The 21151-nt window shown below is 44.8% G+C and overlaps 2 protein-coding genes across 9 annotated transcripts; one reads left to right on the plus strand and one right to left on the minus strand.

Annotated features, from left to right (window-relative positions):
* Nucleotides 1-471: 471 nt before the first annotated feature.
* Nucleotides 472-10077, plus strand: LOC100824607. Of its 7 annotated transcripts, none has more exons than XM_024460740.1 (8): nt 483-694; nt 1497-1915; nt 2215-2460; nt 3664-4492; nt 6288-6613; nt 6912-7020; nt 7494-7646; nt 9559-10077. In XM_024460740.1, exons 2-4 carry the CDS (start codon nt 1517-1519, stop codon nt 3673-3675), a joined length of 657 nt encoding a protein of 218 aa, XP_024316508.1. In that variant the 5' UTR covers nt 483-694; nt 1497-1516; the 3' UTR covers nt 3676-4492; nt 6288-6613; nt 6912-7020; nt 7494-7646; nt 9559-10077. The 7 variants fall into 7 exon arrangements, with proteins under 7 accessions (XP_024316502.1, XP_024316508.1, XP_024316506.1 ...); XM_024460738.1 differs by having other exon boundaries at nt 3664-3760; nt 4357-6613; XM_024460737.1 differs by having other exon boundaries at nt 3664-3756; nt 4357-6613.
* Nucleotides 10078-17946: 7869 nt separating this feature from the next.
* On the minus strand, nt 17947-21151 carry LOC100832967 (cytochrome P450 734A2). Of its 2 annotated transcripts, XM_010235713.3 has the most exons (4): nt 20609-21141; nt 19919-20142; nt 19133-19813; nt 17947-18966 (listed from the first exon to the last, which is right to left on the minus strand). In XM_010235713.3, the coding sequence occupies exons 1-4, from the start codon at nt 20925-20927 to the stop codon at nt 18505-18507; spliced, it is 1686 nt and encodes a 561-aa protein (XP_010234015.2). In that variant the 5' UTR covers nt 20928-21141; the 3' UTR covers nt 17947-18504. The 2 variants fall into 2 exon arrangements, with proteins under 2 accessions (XP_010234015.2, XP_024316162.1); XM_024460394.1 differs by having other exon boundaries at nt 19133-20142; nt 20609-21151.

Below are 21151 nucleotides of genomic sequence, written 5' to 3' on the forward strand. Positions count from 1 at the left end.
CTTTCCGATTCATAAAAAGTGTTATTCATTTTGTACAAAGTTAGTACTAAGTAGACGACACTTTTTATGAATCGGCGGAAGTATATTTAAGGACAGATGGTCACATATCTGCCAACGAGGCGACATTGTATCTCTTGGGTAAAAAAAATTCACAGTCTTACACAAAAAGTAATAATCTAATTTATACATTTACACATGTCAAACGAAAATTGCTCGCCATCCGAATCATTTGTTGGCACTTCAAACATTGTTATTGGTTTTTGAGGGAGGAGGCCAGCACACACCATCTGTACCAGAACCGACAGCCCAAGAAAGGGATAATACCCTGACAAAGGGCCCGATCCGCATCGGACGGCTGACGCTGCACGCCGAGGCCTCGGTTCCGATCCGACGGCTGCGGTGCGCCTACACTTGTCGCCTCGCTTCGCTCTGGAAAGCGCCACCACGCAACGCAACCCCCTCCGGATATACACGTATAAAATCCTCGCCCTTTCCTTCCCCCAAATTAATTACAGAAATTAATTCCGGATTCCTTTTTGTTCTCGTGCTTCCCGATTTCCTCCCAGTTCTCCTCTTCATCCAATCTCTCCCCCGCGCGACGGAAAATCGGGGACGGGAGTTCTGCGGGCTCGGCGGAATTTTTTCGTCGGATTTTCCCGTGCTTCTTCTTCCAGGCCGCAGTCGTCGTCTCAAGGTTTGTGATTTTTTTTCTTCTTCTTCTTCTTCAAATTTTTGTTTTACTGTTTAGGGTCGGGCGTTTCTTGATGTGATTTTTTGGTGCGGGGATGGAGGTGCGGCGAGAACCCTAATCGCATTGATTGATTATTAGTTGACTAAGTGCGATGGTTTTCTCGTCCCCAGTTCAATGGCTCCTGTTTAGGAACTGACTAGAATAGATCTTTCTGCTGTGCGGATTTTTGTAAGTAATCTTGGATCCGTTCCTTCCGACGTAGGAGTTCGTTGTCTCTGGCGTATTTCTGGTCTCAGAATCCAGGTTGGGATGATTCTGCCTGAAGTATCCTTGAGTTTTCCATGATTACCTGTTGTTTGTTGATCTGGTAGGCGATATGTCGGTTAATCTTTCCCTTGATTGCTTGGCGTAGACGTTAGTTGTGTCCCGAAGCAATTACTGATGTCAAGTATCTCCCTTGTCCTAGTAATTTAGCCAGTCGTTCGTTCATCTCTTCTTCTGTAGATTGATGGTCTGATGCATCCGAATCCACTAAGTTTGCAATCGTTGATTCGTTTCAGTTTCCTTCAGGTATCCAGATGAGATTATTTGTGTCGCAGCACATTATCTGTAGATACACTTCGGAATTCCCATTTCATCTATGGTGAATTTGTTTGAATGGAACAGTGCCATCTGATCTGTTTTATGTTTAGTTTATCTTATTACCTTGTACAATACTGCTTTACAAGTTTAGATATTGTTGTCTTGTCTTTGGTAACTAAACTTATCAAGTTACTAAAATTTGTTATTTTCCTTTCTGTAACAGTGTTCGGGAAATAGCAAGACATGATGAAATTCCGGAAAGGGGGCAAGGTGGAAGTATTGCAGAAGGCGGAGGTGCCGTTCGGTTCCTGGAGACCTGCCGAGATCGTTTCTGGCAACGGACACACCTATCTTGTAAGCTACGATCAATGCCTGTTAGACACTAGTGTGGTCGAAAGGGTGCCAAGAAAGGCAATGAGGCCCTCTCCCCCGCCCCCAGATGGTTCCATATGCTGGGTCCCAGGCAACATCCTTGAAGTCTTTGACAGCTACTCTTGGAAGGTCGTGGAAGTGGTGAAATTACTTGGTCATAAGTTCTATCTTGTCAGGCTTCTTGGGGCCTCCATGGAATTGAGAGTACATGCATCCAGTCTTAGGACAAGGCAGCTTTGGCAAGACGGCAAATGGGTTCCTCTTCCAAAGGTATGATTTATCCCTTCAAATTATTAAATACATGTTAATACTGTACTAAAAAACAGTTGTCACACGCTTATTAAATACAAATTATTATGTTAATACCGATGCCTGTTATCGAAATTATGGACACTTTATGTCAAATAGTTGTCGCACTCTTGTTTCTTTTTGTGTTAATACTGTACGATGGGGCTTGAAGGATGTCATCATTTATAAACTTTTTTTTCTTTTCAAGGAGGAGCGTCATTTGTAAACTAAAAAACAGACTAGTAACTGGCGCTCACTAACATGTTGTTGATTACATTCAGGATTCTGGTGGTTCACATAGGAGTCGAACTAAAGGTGGCAACAACACCTCAGGGGACAGTAATCTTCTACTAAAGAACAAGAATGCGTTTGAGGGCAACATGTCTCGAGGCACAAAGAGGAAATCATCTGGTTCATCAGCTTTCCCGATGCAGCGCAGTGAAGTCACTAAAAGATTCCAGATTTCTCATAGAGATGGAAGATGCCAACGTATTGTCCGTGGAGATTCTCTTCATTTGATGGATAAGGTAGATGCTGTTGATTCCCCATGCTTAATGCTGGGTGAAAAATGCATGCATGATTCCTTATATAACAGAGCAAATGGCTTTCCTAAAACAAATTTGGCAGTGGTTAACACTAATGTTGACTATCCCTATCCTGCTCTAACAACACAAGATAGTGATACTGATAGTGCCGCATCCTCTGTTGGTAGTTGCAATCCCTACGGTAGCCCCTATAGGCCAGCACATCCTCAAGAGTATGACAGTGGAGATATTTGTAGTAAAAATGGTGATGATGAAGCTTCTATATCCGGAAGAGAATCACCTCTTCCTATTAAAGGTGATCCGAGGGAAGAAACCCATCTACTTGAGTTGCATGCTTATCGTGCAACAATGATGGCACTATATGTTTCTGGGTCAATTAGCTGGGAGCAAGAAGTTTTGATGACTAATCTGAGGCTTACACTGAACATCTCAACTGATGAACATTTATCCGAGTTAAGGAATTTGGCTTCCTCTGCAGTTTGTTCTAGATAGCCGTATTAAACAGTGATCAAGACAGAGGCTTAGAATTTTGCTGTTATGTTGTCATATCGCTTACTTTAGAATAGTGAAATCATGGTTAGTGTGGACTAAGGACATGTCATTCACTTGTTGTAGTACCTGATGCTCTGTATTAACCATGGAAAAAGAAATTTTGTATGATAGATTTGCCTGAAGTCCTCAATGCTACTTTTGTCCCCACTCAGTAAAGTTCTCTTTCTTTAATTGAACCAGCTGTGTTCTTAACTCAGATTACCTTGTATTGCTTTTGTGCTGCTGTAACAAAGCCTTGATATTTGGTATTAGAATTGTTCTCTCTGATGGTTGTTAGAACACTTTAAAGTCTGTGATAAGTGGTTGTAATTCAGTGATGTGTCATGGCAATGAATTTTCAGTTCTATTAATCTGCATGTTCAGCAAACAACTTTCTATGCTGATGTATTATTGTTACATCTTTGCTCTATGTTTGGGGCCACTACTCTACTGTAGGCAAAGCACCTTTACTTAACAGTATCAATGTGTGTCACCTGGAAGTTCACCAACATTTTAGCTTCTATGACACCTTTGGTCACAACATTAGAAGCCAACACTACGTTTGGCTGATTTTTTTCCCTTTTCCGGTGGTGTGCAATTGCAAAAGGAATAATAAGAAATGATGCCATCTGATGCTTCTCATGCATTTTCCAGGGCCTTCGGTAGGTCTGTGTTGATGGAGGAGTTAAAAAAAATGTCACCTGGTTTACATGGTGATCAATGTGGCAACATTTCCATCAAACCATGGTTGGTTGGTATCTAAAATTTTCATTTTATCTTCTTTTCCAACTCTTACTAGCTTTTGCATGGAGAGTTCCAAGGGAATTTGTCTTGCATTAATCAACAAACAAGTTAATGCTAATATTCCAAGCCCAATATATTTGCAAACAAGAACACTAGTGCACCACAGTAAAGTATTTTTTCCCTACATTTATTGATATTCCTGATCATGTTTTTCTTCTCTTTCATTTCTGTGCTGGAAGAAGGAAACCAAAAGGAGTACTCCCTCCGATCCATATTACTTGTCGCAGCTTTTTCTAGATACACATGTACCTAGACACGTTTCATTGTGTAGGTACATGCGTATCTAGATAAAACTGCGACAGGTAATATGGATCGGAGGTTAAATTTATAATAATAGTGATATGATCATGCGTTGGTAAAGAAGGAATTAGATATCGTAATTGCACAATGTGCTCTTTGTGGTTAATCTCTCATCAAGAGTAAGCATATATGTGTTGTTGAAGTCGAAAGCCTTGATAAATGTAGGCAGGGTGACCAGATTATTTGTTGTTAACTGTAGCTTTCAAAAAAATTATCTTGGTCACAGTACTGTTTAAATGCTAGGTCTCAGAAGCTCTTCTGTCAAAGTTCATAGCAGGTTTTGCTTTGCAAGAGTTCATATCTATAAAAAGATTAATTGGCCTTGTTCTGGGAAATGAGGGAGACTGTCCCTTGTGCTACTTTATGTGGACAGTAAGAGGTAAGTAGGCATATTGTTTATCATCAGGCTTGGCAGCTCTACGGTAGATTCGTGAATTATCTTGTCCATGATGTGTCTTACGAAATGTAAGGTGTGCTAGTGATATATTATGACACTATCTCTTAGATATCCTTGTGAGCAGTTACAAAGGTGTTCTAATGCTTATTTTGTCCTTGTTGCTGCTGCTCGGATGAGATTGGGTCTTTTATGGTCTTACCTGCATGGCCATTCAAATGACTGTGCTCTCCTAATATAAAAACCTAATCTGTTATAGCGTCCTCCTGCAACTTTTATCTTCAAGGAGTTTGAGATGTTTATGTGTAATGGCAACGCTCGGGAATCTTATGGTCATATTGCTGGTATTACTGATATTCCTTTTTTTTTTCCTTACTCTTGTTTCTGTGTGCCTTTGTGTTGTGACACTGCTCCGGCCTATGATATGTTAGTACACCATCCAGTATATACCAGTCCTAAGGCAACTGGCATGATGTTTCTGTTTCACATGTGTCTGAATGAATTTGAGGAATCTTTGTGAAATAAAGTTGTAATTTACAGTATGCTTCGCAACAGAAACATCGATGCATGTTTCAAATTTTACCAGTTTTGGATGGTTTAGATCTTACAGCTTTATTATGATACTAAAGTAGCAATATATATGCAATGCAGTATGATAAGGAAACTATGTGCACAAACTCTTTCCTATACCATGTAAACCATTTCTGGGTGATAACTTCTATCTGAAGCAGCATGAAATAGCGCCTTGTATGCATCGATGGTGTAAAAAGGTTTGATGTACAAGCCTGCTGATTCATTAGTCACTAGAGATACTCTTATTTTAATACCAAATACTCCGACCAATTTTAACTAAAACAACGACAAGAATTTAGGATCAGAGGGAGTAGCACATTAGGCTGATATGTTTCATTGAACAGTTGGATGTTAAACTTCTGTTTTTCTACAATTGATGACAGTGAGCTCAGAACACAATTTGTTGCAGAAGCAAAAACAGGAGTGCTTGGTTCCGGTTTGTTGGTTAAAACCAGTCAAAACTGGTCAAAATCATCCATTTTTTAACCATATATAACTAAGCCATCTGGCCCGGAACACTAATTTAAAGGGGCTAAACCGGATGAATCGAAATCTGATACCAAAAAAGGGTACTAGGCTGTTCTGGTTTAGTGAGTACATGGCAAGTCAGGTGGAATTGGCATATATTTATTACTCCCTCCGGCCGGTATTACTTGTCGAAATATTACATGTATCTAGACGCTTTTTAAACATAGATACATCCATATTCGGGCAAATTTGAGACAAGTAATATGGGTCGGAGGGAGTAATACATTTCCCGTACTTAGAAGCTGTCTTGAAGACATACCAAGGTCATAATGCATGTATAAAACATGGTTTGGGCAAATTTTAAATCTGTCTGTAACAATGGAATGTTAGGTCTGGAATTGATGTTCTGTTCTATATAAAAATTCTAACATCCTTTTTCGGCAAATAATATTCTGATTGGTTGTACAAGTTGTTTTCATTCGCAACTATAAAATTAAACTTCTATATACTAAATAAAAAGGTCTGATTGCAATTCCATAGTTGATCTCAGGGGGGTCATCAGATTGATCAGAACGTGGTGTACGATATAACAAGCACTTTCTGTATATTTTCAGCCGACATGTGGATATAAAATGGTTGATGCTCACCTTATTGCACCTTTATTTTGACGGCACACTTTCTTGCATCTTGGTAACCACATTTGCAGGCTTTTCTAACAAAGATTGTACTATTGCTTCAGGTGGTCTTAGCCTGAAGACAGAACTGATTGAAGTGAGGTCCATTTTCTCATGTCAGCCCAAAAGGCTTGGATGGTGCTATTTTTTTTTTGTTGTTGTTGCTTAGTCTTTAGTGGTGTTACCTGTCCTTTATACTCTCTCCGTCCCAAAATAAGTGACGTGGATTTGTATCACTTATTTTGGGATGGAGGGAGTATTATTGTTTATGAGTACTGTGAGGATTGGGATTCAATTTTTTTGTAACATTGTGTTTGAAGTTTCAGTAGCAATAGCAACGCAATCCTCGTGGCAGCTTTATTCCTTGATCAGGAGACACCTGAGTTTGCAGGTAGGGAAGAAGCCTTTTTCTGTCTAATCTGTGATCTCTCCCTTTTGGCTTGTAGTATATCCCTCCACTCGTTTATTCATGCATTTGGATCCAGGTATATAACACGATTATTTCTTCCCTAGAGACGAGTCGAAATAAATTGAGTTGTTAGAATCATCACTTCAGCTGATCCATCTTTGCTTTTCTTCGGGATGCATGATTGTATCCTTGTGGCTGGACCTATTCTTCTGATGCACTAGCAGAGCACCTGAAGCTGCGCTGTTCATCATGTAACTCTTTTCTTTTTCCACTGCATCAGCCATTGGGATGTCAATGACACAGATAAAGCAGCTAGCAGACAGATCCAAGGAGGTCCGCCAGATGGCTGGGCAGCACTGTGACCTGAAGTTTGTGAAGTCAGCCATCAGGTATCTATCAGTGTACTGTACGGTGAGGTTGTGAACTACCATGGTTCTTATCCAACTGATGGTTCTCGGAGTCGTCAACAAGTTGAGAGTTGGCTGTTGAGATTCACCATTGCAGACTGAAGCTGTAATGTTGGAGATTGAGGAACATTTCACATTTTGGGGTTCAATCCCTGCTTGCCTGGTTTATATAATTATATTGCACACGGTTGACATCTATGTCCATGCATTTGTAAGCTTGGATGGTAAAAGATAATGAAGGAACGGAAGAATTATTGAATCATAGGGCCATCATTGTGTAACTATATAACGATGGATAGTATGTGTCAGCAAAGCTGTTAAGATACTTTGGTAATGTAGTAACGAAAACATTAAAAACATCTGTGGTCAGCAATGTAGTAGTGAAAAACAAAGCCTGGATACTCTTGTAGATTGAAGACAGGGTCATTGCTCAATGACATTTTTGCCATTTTCAGGGTGATCACTGTTCTCTGAATCCACGCATAGTGAAGAAACATGGATCAGAGTAGGCAGTATGGTTTCCCTAGATGGCAAGCAAAAGTCTTGGTGCTTTTCCCAAAATTAATGATTCTTACTGCTCTTATGGGGTTTCTGCAGCCTGCCTGCAGGTAAGTAAGATGTCGAATTATTGAGCAATTTCACTAGCCATACATACCTTTTCTATTAAATTGACATCCATGTCCTTTTCCCACAAAAAAGATGTGCTTATATCCACAAGATTTAAATCAAGTGTGTCCACTTGAGATTGGCTCCTAGATTGGATCAGGAAAACGAATACTGATGGAATAAAGCTGGATGCTCTGGAGAGATCTTTGTCCTGTCCATGTAATGCCAAAGTGATACCTATTACTACCTCCGTCCATAAATACTCAGTATAAGATGTTCTATCTTTGTCCTAATTCAAACTTTAAAAACATACTAATATTTACAGAGGGCCTCTATTTACAATATCAAATAAGCATGGGCCGAGCCAGCCTGTTCCCAGAGCCCGGTCAAAACTTATAGGGATTAGTGTCTGGCTTATGAACAGCCACCAATTAGCTGCTCACAATTTTGCCTTAAGTTAATAAAGTGGGGTTTATGCTAAAAAAAACAGCAACCAATTAGCCATCAGGTAATCATAGTAATTAGCATAAAAAAATTGTTGAGCCCGGGGATCGCCAGGCAAATAAGTATACTATGACTATGAAGATATATATCATGGTGGGTTTAATATAACTATTTTGCTGTTATAGATATTGGTACATTTTTCAACAAACTTGGTCAAACTTTCAGAAATTTGACTTGGGGAAAAAAGATAGAACATCTTATATTTAGGAATTTAGGAACAAAAGGAGCATGTAAAAGAAGTACTCCCTCCGTTTCGTAATTCTTGTCTCAAATTTGCTCAAAATTGAATGTATGTATTTCTAAAAAATGTCTAGATACATATAATATTTCGACAAGAATTATGAAACGGAGGGAGTACATAAGCATCTTCCTCTCCTTATCTTCTTGCTCCACTCGCCCCTAAGACACCCATTTTGAATTGCTTTTGATGCGCTGCAGGGAGACATCCGTTTTGAATTGCTTGATGCACTGCCGGGAAACATTCCAAAAACTTCGTTGCTCCGCGTCACTCATTAGACTTTGCTTAGCATGAGACCAAATGAAGCTACTATACACCAGAGAAGCAGCACTTGAACCCAATTGCATAGGCAATTTGACATGGTTAATTAGTACTGCGTACTAGTACTGCTGGTTTATTAGGCCGGCTGACACAGTGAGACGACCAAGCTTAGCCGGGGACCAGCCAGAGGCCGGGCTCGCTGGCTGTCTGCCTCCATCCATCACCCTTCTGCCATCCGTGGCAGCGTAACGAACCTCATCATGGCAGGGCACTGGGCGCCGCTGCCGCTGGCTCTGGCTCTGGCTCTGGCTGTGCCGCGTCGCGTCGCATTGTATTGTGTGCCAATTGGTGGCCGACTTTGCTCTGCAGGTCAGGTGGCATGGGCAGCTTCTCCCCTAGCTGCTCATCAGTTAGCTCTGCCTGATGAAACAGAAAGCGATGGAGATAAATGGCTGTGCCAGAGCCCAGGGCTGGAGTACTGATGGATACCTGCCTCTACCCACATGAATCTTCTGCGCATACTCCGCACTGACCGGCGACGGCGCTTCACCCAGCCCAGCCCATTCAGTACTCTCTGCTGCAGTGCAGTGCAGGGGCATATGCTTTGGCCCAGAAAAGCTGCTACTCGCACCCAATGGAGTATATGTACGTACGCAGCTGCAGTATGTACGTAGCTATACCCTGACTACTGGCCTGCCTGCTGCTGTGGCCGTCCATCCGATTGATGCATGGCCACTCTTTTCTTTTCTTTGATGCATCTGCTGTCCATGTGTACTACTGCATCATGGGTTAACAACTTAGTAGTACTGTAACATTCATCAAGTTTCGTACATGCCGTGGCCTGGCATCGTGTCTATATGCTGCAAATATCATGGGTTTAACGACTTAACACATGTCCCCAATCCATTCAGGTGTCCTGTCAGGGGCTCTGAACCCATGTGTGAAGCTGTCTCTACCATGCTATGGTCTCTACAATACGTTCTTCGTTACTTCCCCTTGGGTGTCTGCAAATGGAGAAGATTTTAGGGAGGCCGATCGAGAAGCTCGCTTCTGCTTCTACTGCTGCCTCAGGTGACCCTTTAATCTATCGGACATCCCCACCAATTTTTGACAATTATCTCCGACCAATGTGATCGCCAATGGACGTACAAGATCTCGGCCTGCACCGCGACGACTGCCATGGCATATTGTTATGACACAGATCATGTGCATGTGATGGATGATGGTACTTACATTCATAGAGCTAGCCATGCATGGCTCCCATCCCATGACTCAGTTAGGTAGTGTTTGGTTGGAGAACGAGGTAGAATGTAATGAAACGGTTCTATTTCAATAGGAATGAAATGTAATGGAACGGTTCTACTTTCATATATTCTAGAAACCAAACACCTACAACCACTGGTTCCATTTAGAACCAAGTGATTTCTACATTTTTTGAGGAACGAGATAGTTAGACATATTAGAAGAATATTCCTTTTTGAGGAACCAAGTGGTTCCATTCCAGTTTTCAATATTGTATGAACCAAACACAAGAATCATCTCAATTATTGGACCCATTTCATTACATTCCACCTCATTCTCACATCCAAACACTACCTTAGCTAGCCTAGCCATGGCATGGCATCCATTCCATTCCATCCCCTCGATAATTCCCCTCCCCTTTCATTCTTCCAGTGTTTGCCGCCTTCTAGCCAGAAGTGAGTAATGGAGGGAGTATGTCATGTGTATAGAGTGGCTGCTGCTCAAGAGGCAGGCACACACACTCACACTAGCACTGCCCTGCCCTACCTGCCTCTCCTTTATTGTTCTTGGGATCTTACTCTGCCACCACACCAGGCTCGGCGTTTTGGCAGCTGCAACCTTGCCTTTTCGGTAGTGCCCACCAGATTTCCAGCAGATGTGCTGTCCTTTCCCCCTCTGACACCCTCCTAGCTGATGATCAGCCTTGCATGCAGGCTGTGTGCTAGCTGCTGCTTCAGTTAAGATTCTTGTGTCATCACTGAGCAGCTATTGTGCAACGGCAGTTAGTTATGCATGTGCTCCCTCAACACTCATCACTGTGTGCATAAACTAGTTAATTAATTAGAAGCAACACCCACAGTACCACTGTTAAATGACTAGCTTACTGCAGCACATATATATGATAGACATGTATCTCCCCCTGTAGCTAGCGGCAAGAACTCCGTTCTGGAAACCTGAATTGAACAAGAACCTAGTCAAGCAAGGTTTGTTTGCTTTCCAGCATGTTACTCTCACGATCCTTTCTCAGGAATTGTGCGGCGCGGATCGACCCGATATGATATATGAAATATATCTCCTTTGCACCGCGCTATGTGTTAAAATGCTGTCAATCCAGTCTCCGATGAAACCTCTGGCCAAGTAAATAACAACCGGCTCCCTTCCTCTAAAGGAGAGCTAGCGAGCGGGTGAGGATGTCGTGAGTCGTGACACAAAACCAGATGCTATCTCAAGCATATAGTAGTATGGATCCTTCTCATTCCATAGGATTGCAGCAGAGGTTTCTGTTAATCATAATTCAATCAGAGAAGGGGACCATTTGCACGCTTTCCGGGGCAGATCGGCGCTAATCAAGGGCAGCTCAATGTAGCAGCAGAGGGTCATTTTTCAAAGCGAGAAAATTAAAATAGCAGTGGTAGAGGAGGGAGACATGGAATCAAGTAAACAAAGTGGCAAAAAAAAGGGTATAGAGCTAACTAGGTAGCTAGCCCTGTGATGAGAGGTAGCTTAATTAGCTTAGCTCGAGTTGCATGCGATCGTGGAATTATAGGATTTACTTGGGAGATTGTGCTATCAGTAGTGGGGAGGGGGGATCATAATCAAGTGGTTAGTTGCTCATGTGGCCTATTAATTGGATCTTGGACGTCCCTCACGTCGAGCTGGAAACCATGAGGCAGAGTGTGCAAGTTCATGTCATGCTTGCTTGGCGCCATGTGCCAAGGGACCTTTGTTAAATCATTCCGTGTGCGACGGAACGGGGACGGCGTAATGGGAGAAACTTAAATTATTGAAAGGAACCTAAGTTTTAGAATGACAAAGAGAAATTCAAATGATCATGCTTTGTTCATAATTGTATATATCATCATGTGATTTCTTATTTATATCTTGCTGATTGCTACTAGGAGCATGGCCTAATTTTCCCATCTGGCTATAGCTCAGTCCTGGTAATTAATAAGTGAAGCTAAGTAACAGTATCTTATTATGAACCGTGCAATGATTAGCTCGCCGGGCCGCGAGCCCAAGGCGGGCAGGCCGATCTAGGAGAAAAGCCATGGATGTTGTTCTGGGGACGTGAACTCCATTTTGGGGATCTCGATATCCTCGAGAGCAGTAATTTATCAGCAGATTTTGATGCAACGCTATGTGGTTGTGCTCTTGTTTTTGTATACTTACAGCTTCTTCCAGGAAGCAATGGAAAAGGGCATGCAGTGGATGTGGATCTTGTTCCTGATGCTGCACTCGGAAGCTTCTGAGCTGCCATCCCGTGGCATTCTGTCATGAACAAGCAAAGAACATCTGAGGACAGCTGTTTTGATCTCTTTGCGAGGCTCCCAAGATTTAATCAGGATCGTCGGAGATAGCAGCAACTTGTCAGATTTCTCCTGATTCTCGAGGTAGAAGAATTCCTAAACCATTCTGAAAGTACAGTGCTAGCTGACACAAACATTACTATCAAGAACAAATGGAGCTCATGGAGATTGTAAGATAAATATGGGATTGCAACATTTTAAAGGACATGTCGTGGTAAGCACAGCTGTAGAGCTCAATTGCTCATCTGTAAGGTTGTTACCCTTGATGATCTCAGTTTATATTAATTTAACGGTTGACTTAATCATGGGAAAACAGTCAATCTTTTCGGTTGAGCATGGGAACGTAATCTGTGTTTCGTCGATAAATTTGTCAAAATAAAATAAAATCGGTTGAGCATGGAAACAGAATCTGCATTTGCCATCTTGCTGTTCATTAATGTGCACCAGACTAAGCTTTGTGCTAATGGAGCTTCAAGGCTCCAGACCAGTAAGTCAATGCACAGAGAGAGAGGTTTACATTCATTTTATAGAGCGAACCTCTCCTGGTGTTTATCTCGTGCAAACACACCATTCAGATGATCTGTGTCAGGAAATTAATAAGGCATACATGCTTAATTGTTCTATTTTCTGAAGTATTCTCACTTTAAAATTGGTGAAAAACGAGCAAGGCACAATTAGCGCTGCCATGCCATGCATCTGAGCATCTCCTATTCCTAAATCAAATGGAGTAAATATAATAAAAAAGTCTCAACCCCTACTCACTCCGTTCCTAAATTCTTGTCGTGATTTTAGTGCAAATTTAAACTAAAACCACGACTAGAATTTAGAAACGGAGGGAATAGTTGTTAACATTTGTCTTTGATGCATTATTACAGCTCCACGTACTGTCTTATTAAGCAGTCATTAGGAGGAGAGCACAAGTTGAAGCTGTGGGCTCAACCTCCGATATCTGTCGGTTAAGCACGTATTTAATACCGCGATCACTGTCGCTAATCATTCTTAGAGTTGACCTAAGGAGATCCCAGTTTCCAGTGACATGGGCTGGTTTTGAGTGATCCAGAATCCTTCTCCATGGCTGATCATGCGCTTGCCAGTTCATGCTTTCTGCAGGTGTGCTGAATAAGCATACCAATCCAGCCCTCCCTGCAGCATTCTGTTGATGTTGCTTGAAAGTAAATCATTTTCAAGTGCCACCTGGTTGTTGTGTTGTGTGTTCCTTCATTACTGCAGCGGTATAGAACTTTCTTTTGCAGATGATTGCATTGGAAGTTAGAGCTGGAATATATAATTATGGCAGCCATCTCCTTAATTGCACATGTTGCCATCACCCCTATGTTAGTACTAAAATCTTTGAGAGTCAAACTCTGTCTCCTTCCTTCCTTCCAGTACCATGATTTGAGAATGCGGAAGGAAACTGAGACTTGTGTGCCCTCCCAGTCACTGACAGCCTTCGTGCCGAAATGTTTTTTTCTCTTGTTGTTATTGGTTCTCAATTCTCGATATTATTTAATTGTGCATAAATTCAGTCAGTTCGCTGAGTGTGGATATTATTGTAAACTCTGCAGATGATAGGTGTCATTCTGTTTGCTGAATCCTGCACAGGTGGGTGAGCCCTCGTCAGTTGATACAAGGTGAGTCACTGTGATGCATTGCTTTCTATATTCATCAGAGTTCGTCTGATGACATTATTTTACTTGTGCATCATTCATTCATTCATTGATGCCTGTTTGTACATGTCATGTCTTTGCAATGCATTGCATTGCATTTGTATGTGTGTCAGTATCAGCAAACAATATATATAACTGGGATACTGGTGAGCTGCTGAAATGGAATCATGGAATATTAGCACCACCCCTTCCAAAAAAAAAGAACTCTGTGCCCTGATCTGCCATATATAGTTGAACCTTGGGATAAGCATGATGAGATGTGCCCTTAAATATAGAACTGCAAGGGGGTTGTGATGGTGTTGGGTCTTGAAGGAACATGAGAATCAGAGGGGATATAAAACTAATGGCCCTTTGTTGTGTGACTGGTGAGTAGGACAAAATGCTAGTGCCTGCCTGTGAGGCACCAAGGTGAGCTCCTGCTTCCTACCAGCCATCCTTTCCCTGCCATCAAGGGCCTATATCTATCTTGCATCTGAAAGCACCATTCTATCTATCTCCCCTGTGCACTCTGAACAATAATTCAAGCTGCCTTGTTGTTTCATCTCACAGCCTCATCTTTTATTTTATTTTTTGTTTACTTTTGTCACTGCAACTCCAAATCCAATGCAATGATGTGGCATATGATGGTTCTGTCATTACCAGGGCTGTTCCCTAAAGCAAGGGAACAGGGCCATGCATGCATGCTAGAGAACAAACTGTGCCCTTTCATCAGATTACTGTCTAGAACATAAAAAGGTTCATGCTTCTACATCCCACATTGGCCTAAGCTGCTCTTCCCTCGCACCTTTTCAGGCTACCCGCATGCGAATAAAAGCGCGCGATTAGGCCGCCGATAATGGTCATCTAGGAGAGGGCACTGTGCATTGTCTCTCAAAACCCTTTTGGAGCATGAAGGAGATCAACCCAGCTGCCAGCTACCAATAATGCCTTGAGCCACCACCATCACATGGCTCTCTCCCTCTATTTTCATGCATGGGGGGAGTAGAAGAAGACAGGGAGAAGCCAAGTTGCAGTAACTGCAATCAGGTAACAAATTAAAGAATCTCCCAACCACATGCCCTTCCAGGGGACCAGAATTTACACACATGACAAACAGGAAGCACACCACCCTTCCCCTTCCCCATCATTCATCATCTCACAAACAAGACGCAAATTATTGGAGATCTCCAGGAAAGCAAGATGTGCCACTGCCATGGCCCCCCCTAAGCTAGCTATATATATTCCCCCATTGAAAAAATCTGTGAAGCAGCAGCAGTAACTGAAATGGCATTGGCATTGCGTAGGGCTTGATTAGTTAATTACCAGGATGGTCGCCTGGTGAAAACGGCGAGGAGCCAATGTATGCAGATGGATGCCGTTGTGTGTGTCTGCTGATAGCAGTGAGGCCGGCCGGCCAGTGCTCTGTTCATCAATGATTGATTGATGGCTTCCATTGGATTGGACCAGTGGTTTGGAATGCCAGGGAAGAAGATGTGTGTGTGGTGCTGTTCTCCATGTGTGTGATGGATTTTGGCCTGAGGCTGCTGGCAAATATGGGCAGGCACGTCCTACCCCCCCCCCCCCCCCCCCCTTGGGTCCGTACGTCGTTTCGGCAGCCTATCCAAGGGAAACATCGCAATCCAGACTAGTCTACGCATGTCGCCCCTCGGTGATCTGATCATGCAATGGCATGTGTAACCTGCTTGCTCACGGTTGAATGATTTTATTTATTTGTTTATGTATTTATTTTAGAAACGCTGAGATACACAAAGCATACACTTGCACAACATTATGTCAATATTTTGTCTTCCTCTGACACATAGAGAACGTTAAACCTGTGGTTTGATCTCTAGTAGCCTAAGGGTACAACCATGCACCCCACTGAACATCCAACAAATGGTTGTAATATTTTTCCTAGGACTTCGATCTTCTAATGATTTGCAAGCGGAAATCTTTTGTAATGATTTTCTAAGCAGAGATGGTATGTTTCTTTGTGTTTTGCATTTTTTCACAGGAAAGATGAACTCTCATGCGACATAAAGTGATAAAACCCTAGGTGCCATTCTAGGTGATAACGGGCATTCGAACCCTAGCCGCCATTGATCTGATGTTTTACTCTCACCACAATTGATTTTAATTTGTCCGTCTTCACACGTCCCACCCTGGGCGAAGGCGAGGCTGCCCTTTTGGGCAGTGGTGGCAGCAGGGTCGGGGCATCCACCACCACGACATAGATATCCATTTGAGGTCACTTGATCAAAGATGGCAATTAGCCTAAATGTCACCAAATAAACAATCCAAGACACCTATTTGCTTTTCCCCCATAAATTCTGAGTCTGGCATTTAGGTGGATAATGTAGTTTCTTTAATCACCTTTTGCCTATTTTTCGTTTGGTTAACCAACATTTTCATGCTTGTGTTTCTTTTTACAGCAGATTATAAATAAGTCAGCTCAGCACAGTTTATCAACCACAAACTGAGCCTTAGTAAGAAAAAAATGTTTGCTTGGGGGCAAAGATCGGTTTGGAAGGGGCTGCACATGTCGAACCCTCTAGATTGGATCGACATGGAAACTAGGACGTGTAATTTGGTTGTTTCGTCTTGCACGAACCATATCACTAGCTTGATATATTTTTGTGCTTCTATGTACACTGTGAATAATTATGTGTTGTTATCTAGTCATGATAAAACACATACGTTGGACCATTTGTCAGTTATTTTAAAAAAATGTTAACGACATTTCAGCATAGTATAATAAACCAAATGTTTTAGGGTGATGTAACTCTTGTTTCTAATTAATAAAGAGGTATTTTGCTGCAGAAAAACCCAAAATGTGTTAGGTCAAAGTCTACCATGCCAATTCAATGTAGTAGCTGGAGTATAGTGAACGACCACAGATTTCACTTTCATGATGATCCAGCCAAAAGAAATATATACTCCGTGGAAAAAAATGGCTAGTAAACCATTAGTTACCGATCACTAAGACCATTGATTACCACATAGACAATCTGTGATTCACATTCCTTTTCTTCTTCTGAGACCGAGACATCAATCAGCCGCTCTTAAGAACTGGACGAAGAAAAATGCATCTTGCCAAAATCCGAGTTTAGACATATTGGATCGGTCGAGATGACATTTTCTTCTTTACCAACGACTTAACGATGGTCAAATCCTTTTCTGAATCGGTGTTCCAAAGAAGACCAACGAAGGTTCGCATGGTGACATCTCACGGGTTGAAATCAAAAGACCGATATCGAGTGCTTAGTTGCTTACGCGCCGGTTTGTAACGTCTTGCGACCCAGTTTTTCGTTCACCAGACAGAGGGAATTTTGAAGGAATATTTGGACCATAACTCACGGCTAAGACCATCATCATTACTACTGCCTGACTTAATTTCACATTAGAAAGTCCGTGTAAAACAACATCATGTAGAAATCCAAAGCGATTTTGCGGCTGAGCAAACTCGACCCGGGTCAAGTCAAAAAAATGAATGAATATTCCAAAAGGAATTAAAAAACTTTATGTTCCGGGTTTAAGTCCGCAGCAGCTTGCCTACTGGTAATTTAGAGTCAATCAGAGGAACACGTAAACAGGTCGCTGTCCGTAGAACAGCTCTCGCTGGAGTCGCCGTAAACACAGAGGCGTTTACGGGCCTATAGCTACGTTGTCCGTTAGCGTAAAACTGTTGGGAATGCTGCTGCTTGCAGCAGTGGACAGCTAGCCCCCAAAGGACAGGCAGCCTTCTTCCTCTGCCTTGCTTGCCACTGACCAGTGACCACACCGGAATTTGGCTGCTGCTCCCCGCCCCACATGTCCCCCCCCCCCCCCCCCCCCCCCCTCCAAATCCTCAATTTAAGCTGTCCATTTCTTAGTTTTTCCATAAGCTTTTCTGCTTAAATTTTGCATCGCCTTCTTTCTGTTCGAACTTGCATTGGTCTTCTTACTTTATTAACGGAGCATGCTGCATGCATGTGAATTCGCATACATTTCTTTTTTCACGGAGTGGCCGGGTCAGGAAACAGAGCCATGATTGTTAATTTAGGCGAGTTCTTTGTATAATCGAGGTAGGATCACCGACCCGACCGCGCACAGAAAGAGACCGGCAGAAAAGAAGAGCAATGCCGTGTGTAAGGTAGACAAGCAAAGTCTCAAAGAAGACGAACAAGAAAAAGGAAAAAAAAAAAGGCAGACAAAACAAAAAAATATCACACCGATTTTTTCTTCCTTCTCAATTTTTTTTCTTCTCTCTCTTGATGATGATGATGATAGAATAAAACCACTATACAAAATACACACACCAGAAGCCATAGGCTAGACAACAAAAAGAGGTGGGGGCCATTCTTCTTGTGTGTCATCAAATCTTAAGGAAAAAGGCAGGCCCTGATCCCGGTCTGTTAAGGAGGGCATTTTAGGCAAACCTGGGTAGGCTCCATGGTGCTGCAGGCTAGGACAAAAAAGTTAGTAGTGCTTCTTGGCTCTTTGTATGGCTTGGCATATGTACACAGGGTGGCTGGCTGAGGTGGAGGGGCATTTGGGTCATGTTGTTGGGGGGTGTCCTATGATTTGGTGCCCCACAGGCCACACAGCTCTCTTCCTTATGGAAATTGGGTTACGTCAGTTTTGACAAAAGAATTGAAGGCTTGTGACAAGGAGAGCAGGTGGCCTAGGGGGACACCGGATCCGAAGGCTGCGACGACGACAGCGGGCGGAACATCAACGGCGCTCCGTATTGCGGGTACAGGAGCATCAGGACCGTCGGCGCGTGCACGTAGTTGGGGGACGTCCGGATCTCAAAGCGTTGGAGGAGGATCGCAAGGGTGAGCTTGGCCTCAAGGCGCGCCAGGTTCTGGCCGATGCACATCCGGGAGCCGAGCCCGAACGGTATGAACGCGAGCGGGTGCTTGGCCGCCCTGGACACGCCGTCGGCGAACCGGGCCGGGTTGAACTGCGCCGCGTCCTGGCCCCAGTACCGCGTGTCGTGGTGCAAGGCCATGATCGGGATGAGGAGCTCCATGTCACGGGGGATCATGCAACCGTCAGAGAGCTGGACGTCGACCTTGGCGCGGCGGATCGTGGCCACCGCCGGCGGGTACAGCCGGAGCGTCTCGTTTATGATCATGCCGAGCTGTCAACAAAAACAAAAACACATGGACATGTCAGCACCCAAGTTTTTTTTTAATGGCCAAAATGCCCTCCCTTGGCACTAGCAGCAGATTTGAAAGTTCGCCGGGAGCCGCTGCTAGCTCGCTCCCGGAAAGGAATCGGAATCAAAAATTGAGTATGGGACGTACCGTTTTGAGCTTGGGGAGGTGCTCCTTGGTGGGGAGCTCGCCGGCGCCGCAGACGTCGAGGACCTCGCGGCGTGCGCGCTCCTGCCACTCCGGGTGCATGGCGAGGAGCACGGTGGCCCACGTCAGGAGGTTGGTGGTCGTCTGCTTCCCGGCGAAGAAGAAGGTCTTGCACTCCTCCACCATTTCCCCCACCGGGATCGCCGATGCCGACTTCGCTGTCGTCCTCCTCCTCTCGCCGGCATTGATCATGAGCCCCAACAGGTCGCGGAAGCCGCCGCCGCCGGAGTCGGTCTGCTTCTTCTCCTCCCCCTCGGCCTCCGCAGCGGCGGCGGTGGCCTCGTGGCTGCGGCGGCCGATGAGCCTTGTCAGGTTCCGGCGGATGTCCCTGTCGAGCTTCCATGACAGCCAGTTCTTCCTGGTCGGAACGAACCGGTAGCCAGGGACGAGGACCTTGCGGAAGGCCTCGGAGGCGAAGGCCATAAGGCGGCCCTGCATGCCGAAGACGACGCGGCCGTCGCTGTAGCTGCCGCCGAAGGTGACCCGCGTGATGGCCTCCTCCGTCACCGCCTGGAACCACTCCGCCACGTCCACCTCCACCTCGCCTCCCATGGCGCCATCCGCCATGGCGCGCCACTTCTCCGCCAGCGCCGCCACCGACGCGCCCACGTGAGGCACCAGCCGCTGCACAAAAACATCAATCAATTGACCGAGCTTCGTCAGAGATGAATCCATGGAGGGAGGAGAGAAAAGGGGGGAGAAGAAGAAACAGAGGATTCGTTTGCGTACGTTGAGGTTGTCGGGGAAGAAGGCGTCGGCGAGGACGCGGCGGTGGAGGGCCCACTTGTCGCCGTGGAGGCTGACGAGGCCGTCGCCTTCCAGCTGGCGCACCACGGGGTGCGCCTCGTAGCGGTCGAAGGCGTCGGCGCGCGTCTGGAAGATCTCCCTGATGAGCTCCGGCTCCGCCACCGTCAGCCGCGGCGTCGGCCCGAACCAGATCAAGAACGTAGGCCCTGCAATTTCAACCCGAATCGCCATTAATGATTTTTTATAGTACACACACCCGAAAAAGGATAAGGAAGAGACTGCAAGCAATTCCCATTGAAACCACGGGGAGGAAGGACAGGGGAAGCACAAGGTGAAATTAATGGAGTTGTCTGGCTGGGGGAAGGAGAAGAAGAAGCGAAGTAACTACCATAAACCCCATATGCGCAAATGGATAGAGATAGAGGAAGAGAAAGAGAGAGAGAGAGAGAGAGAGAGAGAGAGAGAGAGAGAGAGAGAGGCTGATGACAACAAGAGACAAAAGCTGAGCCCTGGCCACAAGCAGACACAAACAGAGACGACGAAGAGGAGAGACAGGAAAAGCAAGAGAGACAGACAGGGAGTAGATCAAGCAGCACAGATGAGATGATGCAACCAAAACCCGGCCAAGAAGAAGAAGAAGAAGAAGAAGAAGAAGATGAGCGATGGACGCACCGTAGATCTTCCGCCAGTAGTGGTAGAAGGCGAGGACGCGGGGGAGCGCGTTGTGGGAGGTGGGCGGCGACATGGGCTTGGAGGAGGCCTCCACCATGAGCCCCACCATCTCCCTCACGGACCCCAGCAGGAACCTGTAGGGCGGGCCTCGCACCCCTTGCGCCGCGAAGTGCGCCTCCAGCCGCCGCGGCCGCCACCACACCGCGTCCGCCACCCGCGCCGCCACGTGCAGCGCCACCCAAGCGCACACCACCGCCGCCGCCGCGCGCCACGTCAGCCACGCTAACGCCGGCGATGGCTCCGTCTGCTCGTCCCCCATTGCCGCCGCCGTTCCCCTGTTTTTCTCTTTGAAACAGAGCAACCCGAGCGAGAACAGAGGAAATCAAGGCGCGCGCGGGGTTCTCTTCTTCTTCTTGTCTGGGTCCGACGTGTCTAAGAGAGATTGTGTGTGTTAGTGAGCAAGAAGCCGGTGTTAATGGCGTGGGGTTTTGGGTGAGAAGGGAAGGCGGGGGCGGTTATATATAGTGGGGAGGGGGGTCTCTC

This window comes from Brachypodium distachyon, chromosome 3, assembly GCF_000005505.3.
Source record: "Brachypodium distachyon strain Bd21 chromosome 3, Brachypodium_distachyon_v3.0, whole genome shotgun sequence".
Classification (NCBI taxonomy): Eukaryota; Viridiplantae; Streptophyta; class Magnoliopsida; order Poales; family Poaceae; genus Brachypodium; species Brachypodium distachyon.

Coding starts and splice junctions, on each gene's coding strand:
- LOC100824607 (XM_024460734.1), top strand. CDS start 1,517: ATGATGAAATTCCGGAAAGGGGGCAAGGTGGAAGTATTGCAGAAGGCG. Junction 1,916..2,214: donor AATGGGTTCCTCTTCCAAAG/GTATGATTTATC, acceptor GATTACATTCAG/GATTCTGGTGGTTCACATAG.
- LOC100832967 (XM_024460394.1), bottom strand. CDS start 20,927: ATGGGGGACGAGCAGACGGAGCCATCGCCGGCGTTAGCGTGGCTGACG. Junction 20,143..20,608: donor CTACTGGCGGAAGATCTACG/GTGCGTCCATCG, acceptor TTGAAATTGCAG/GGCCTACGTTCTTGATCTGG. Junction 18,967..19,132: donor ACCTCCCCAAGCTCAAAACG/GTACGTCCCATA, acceptor TTTTGTTGACAG/CTCGGCATGATCATAAACGA.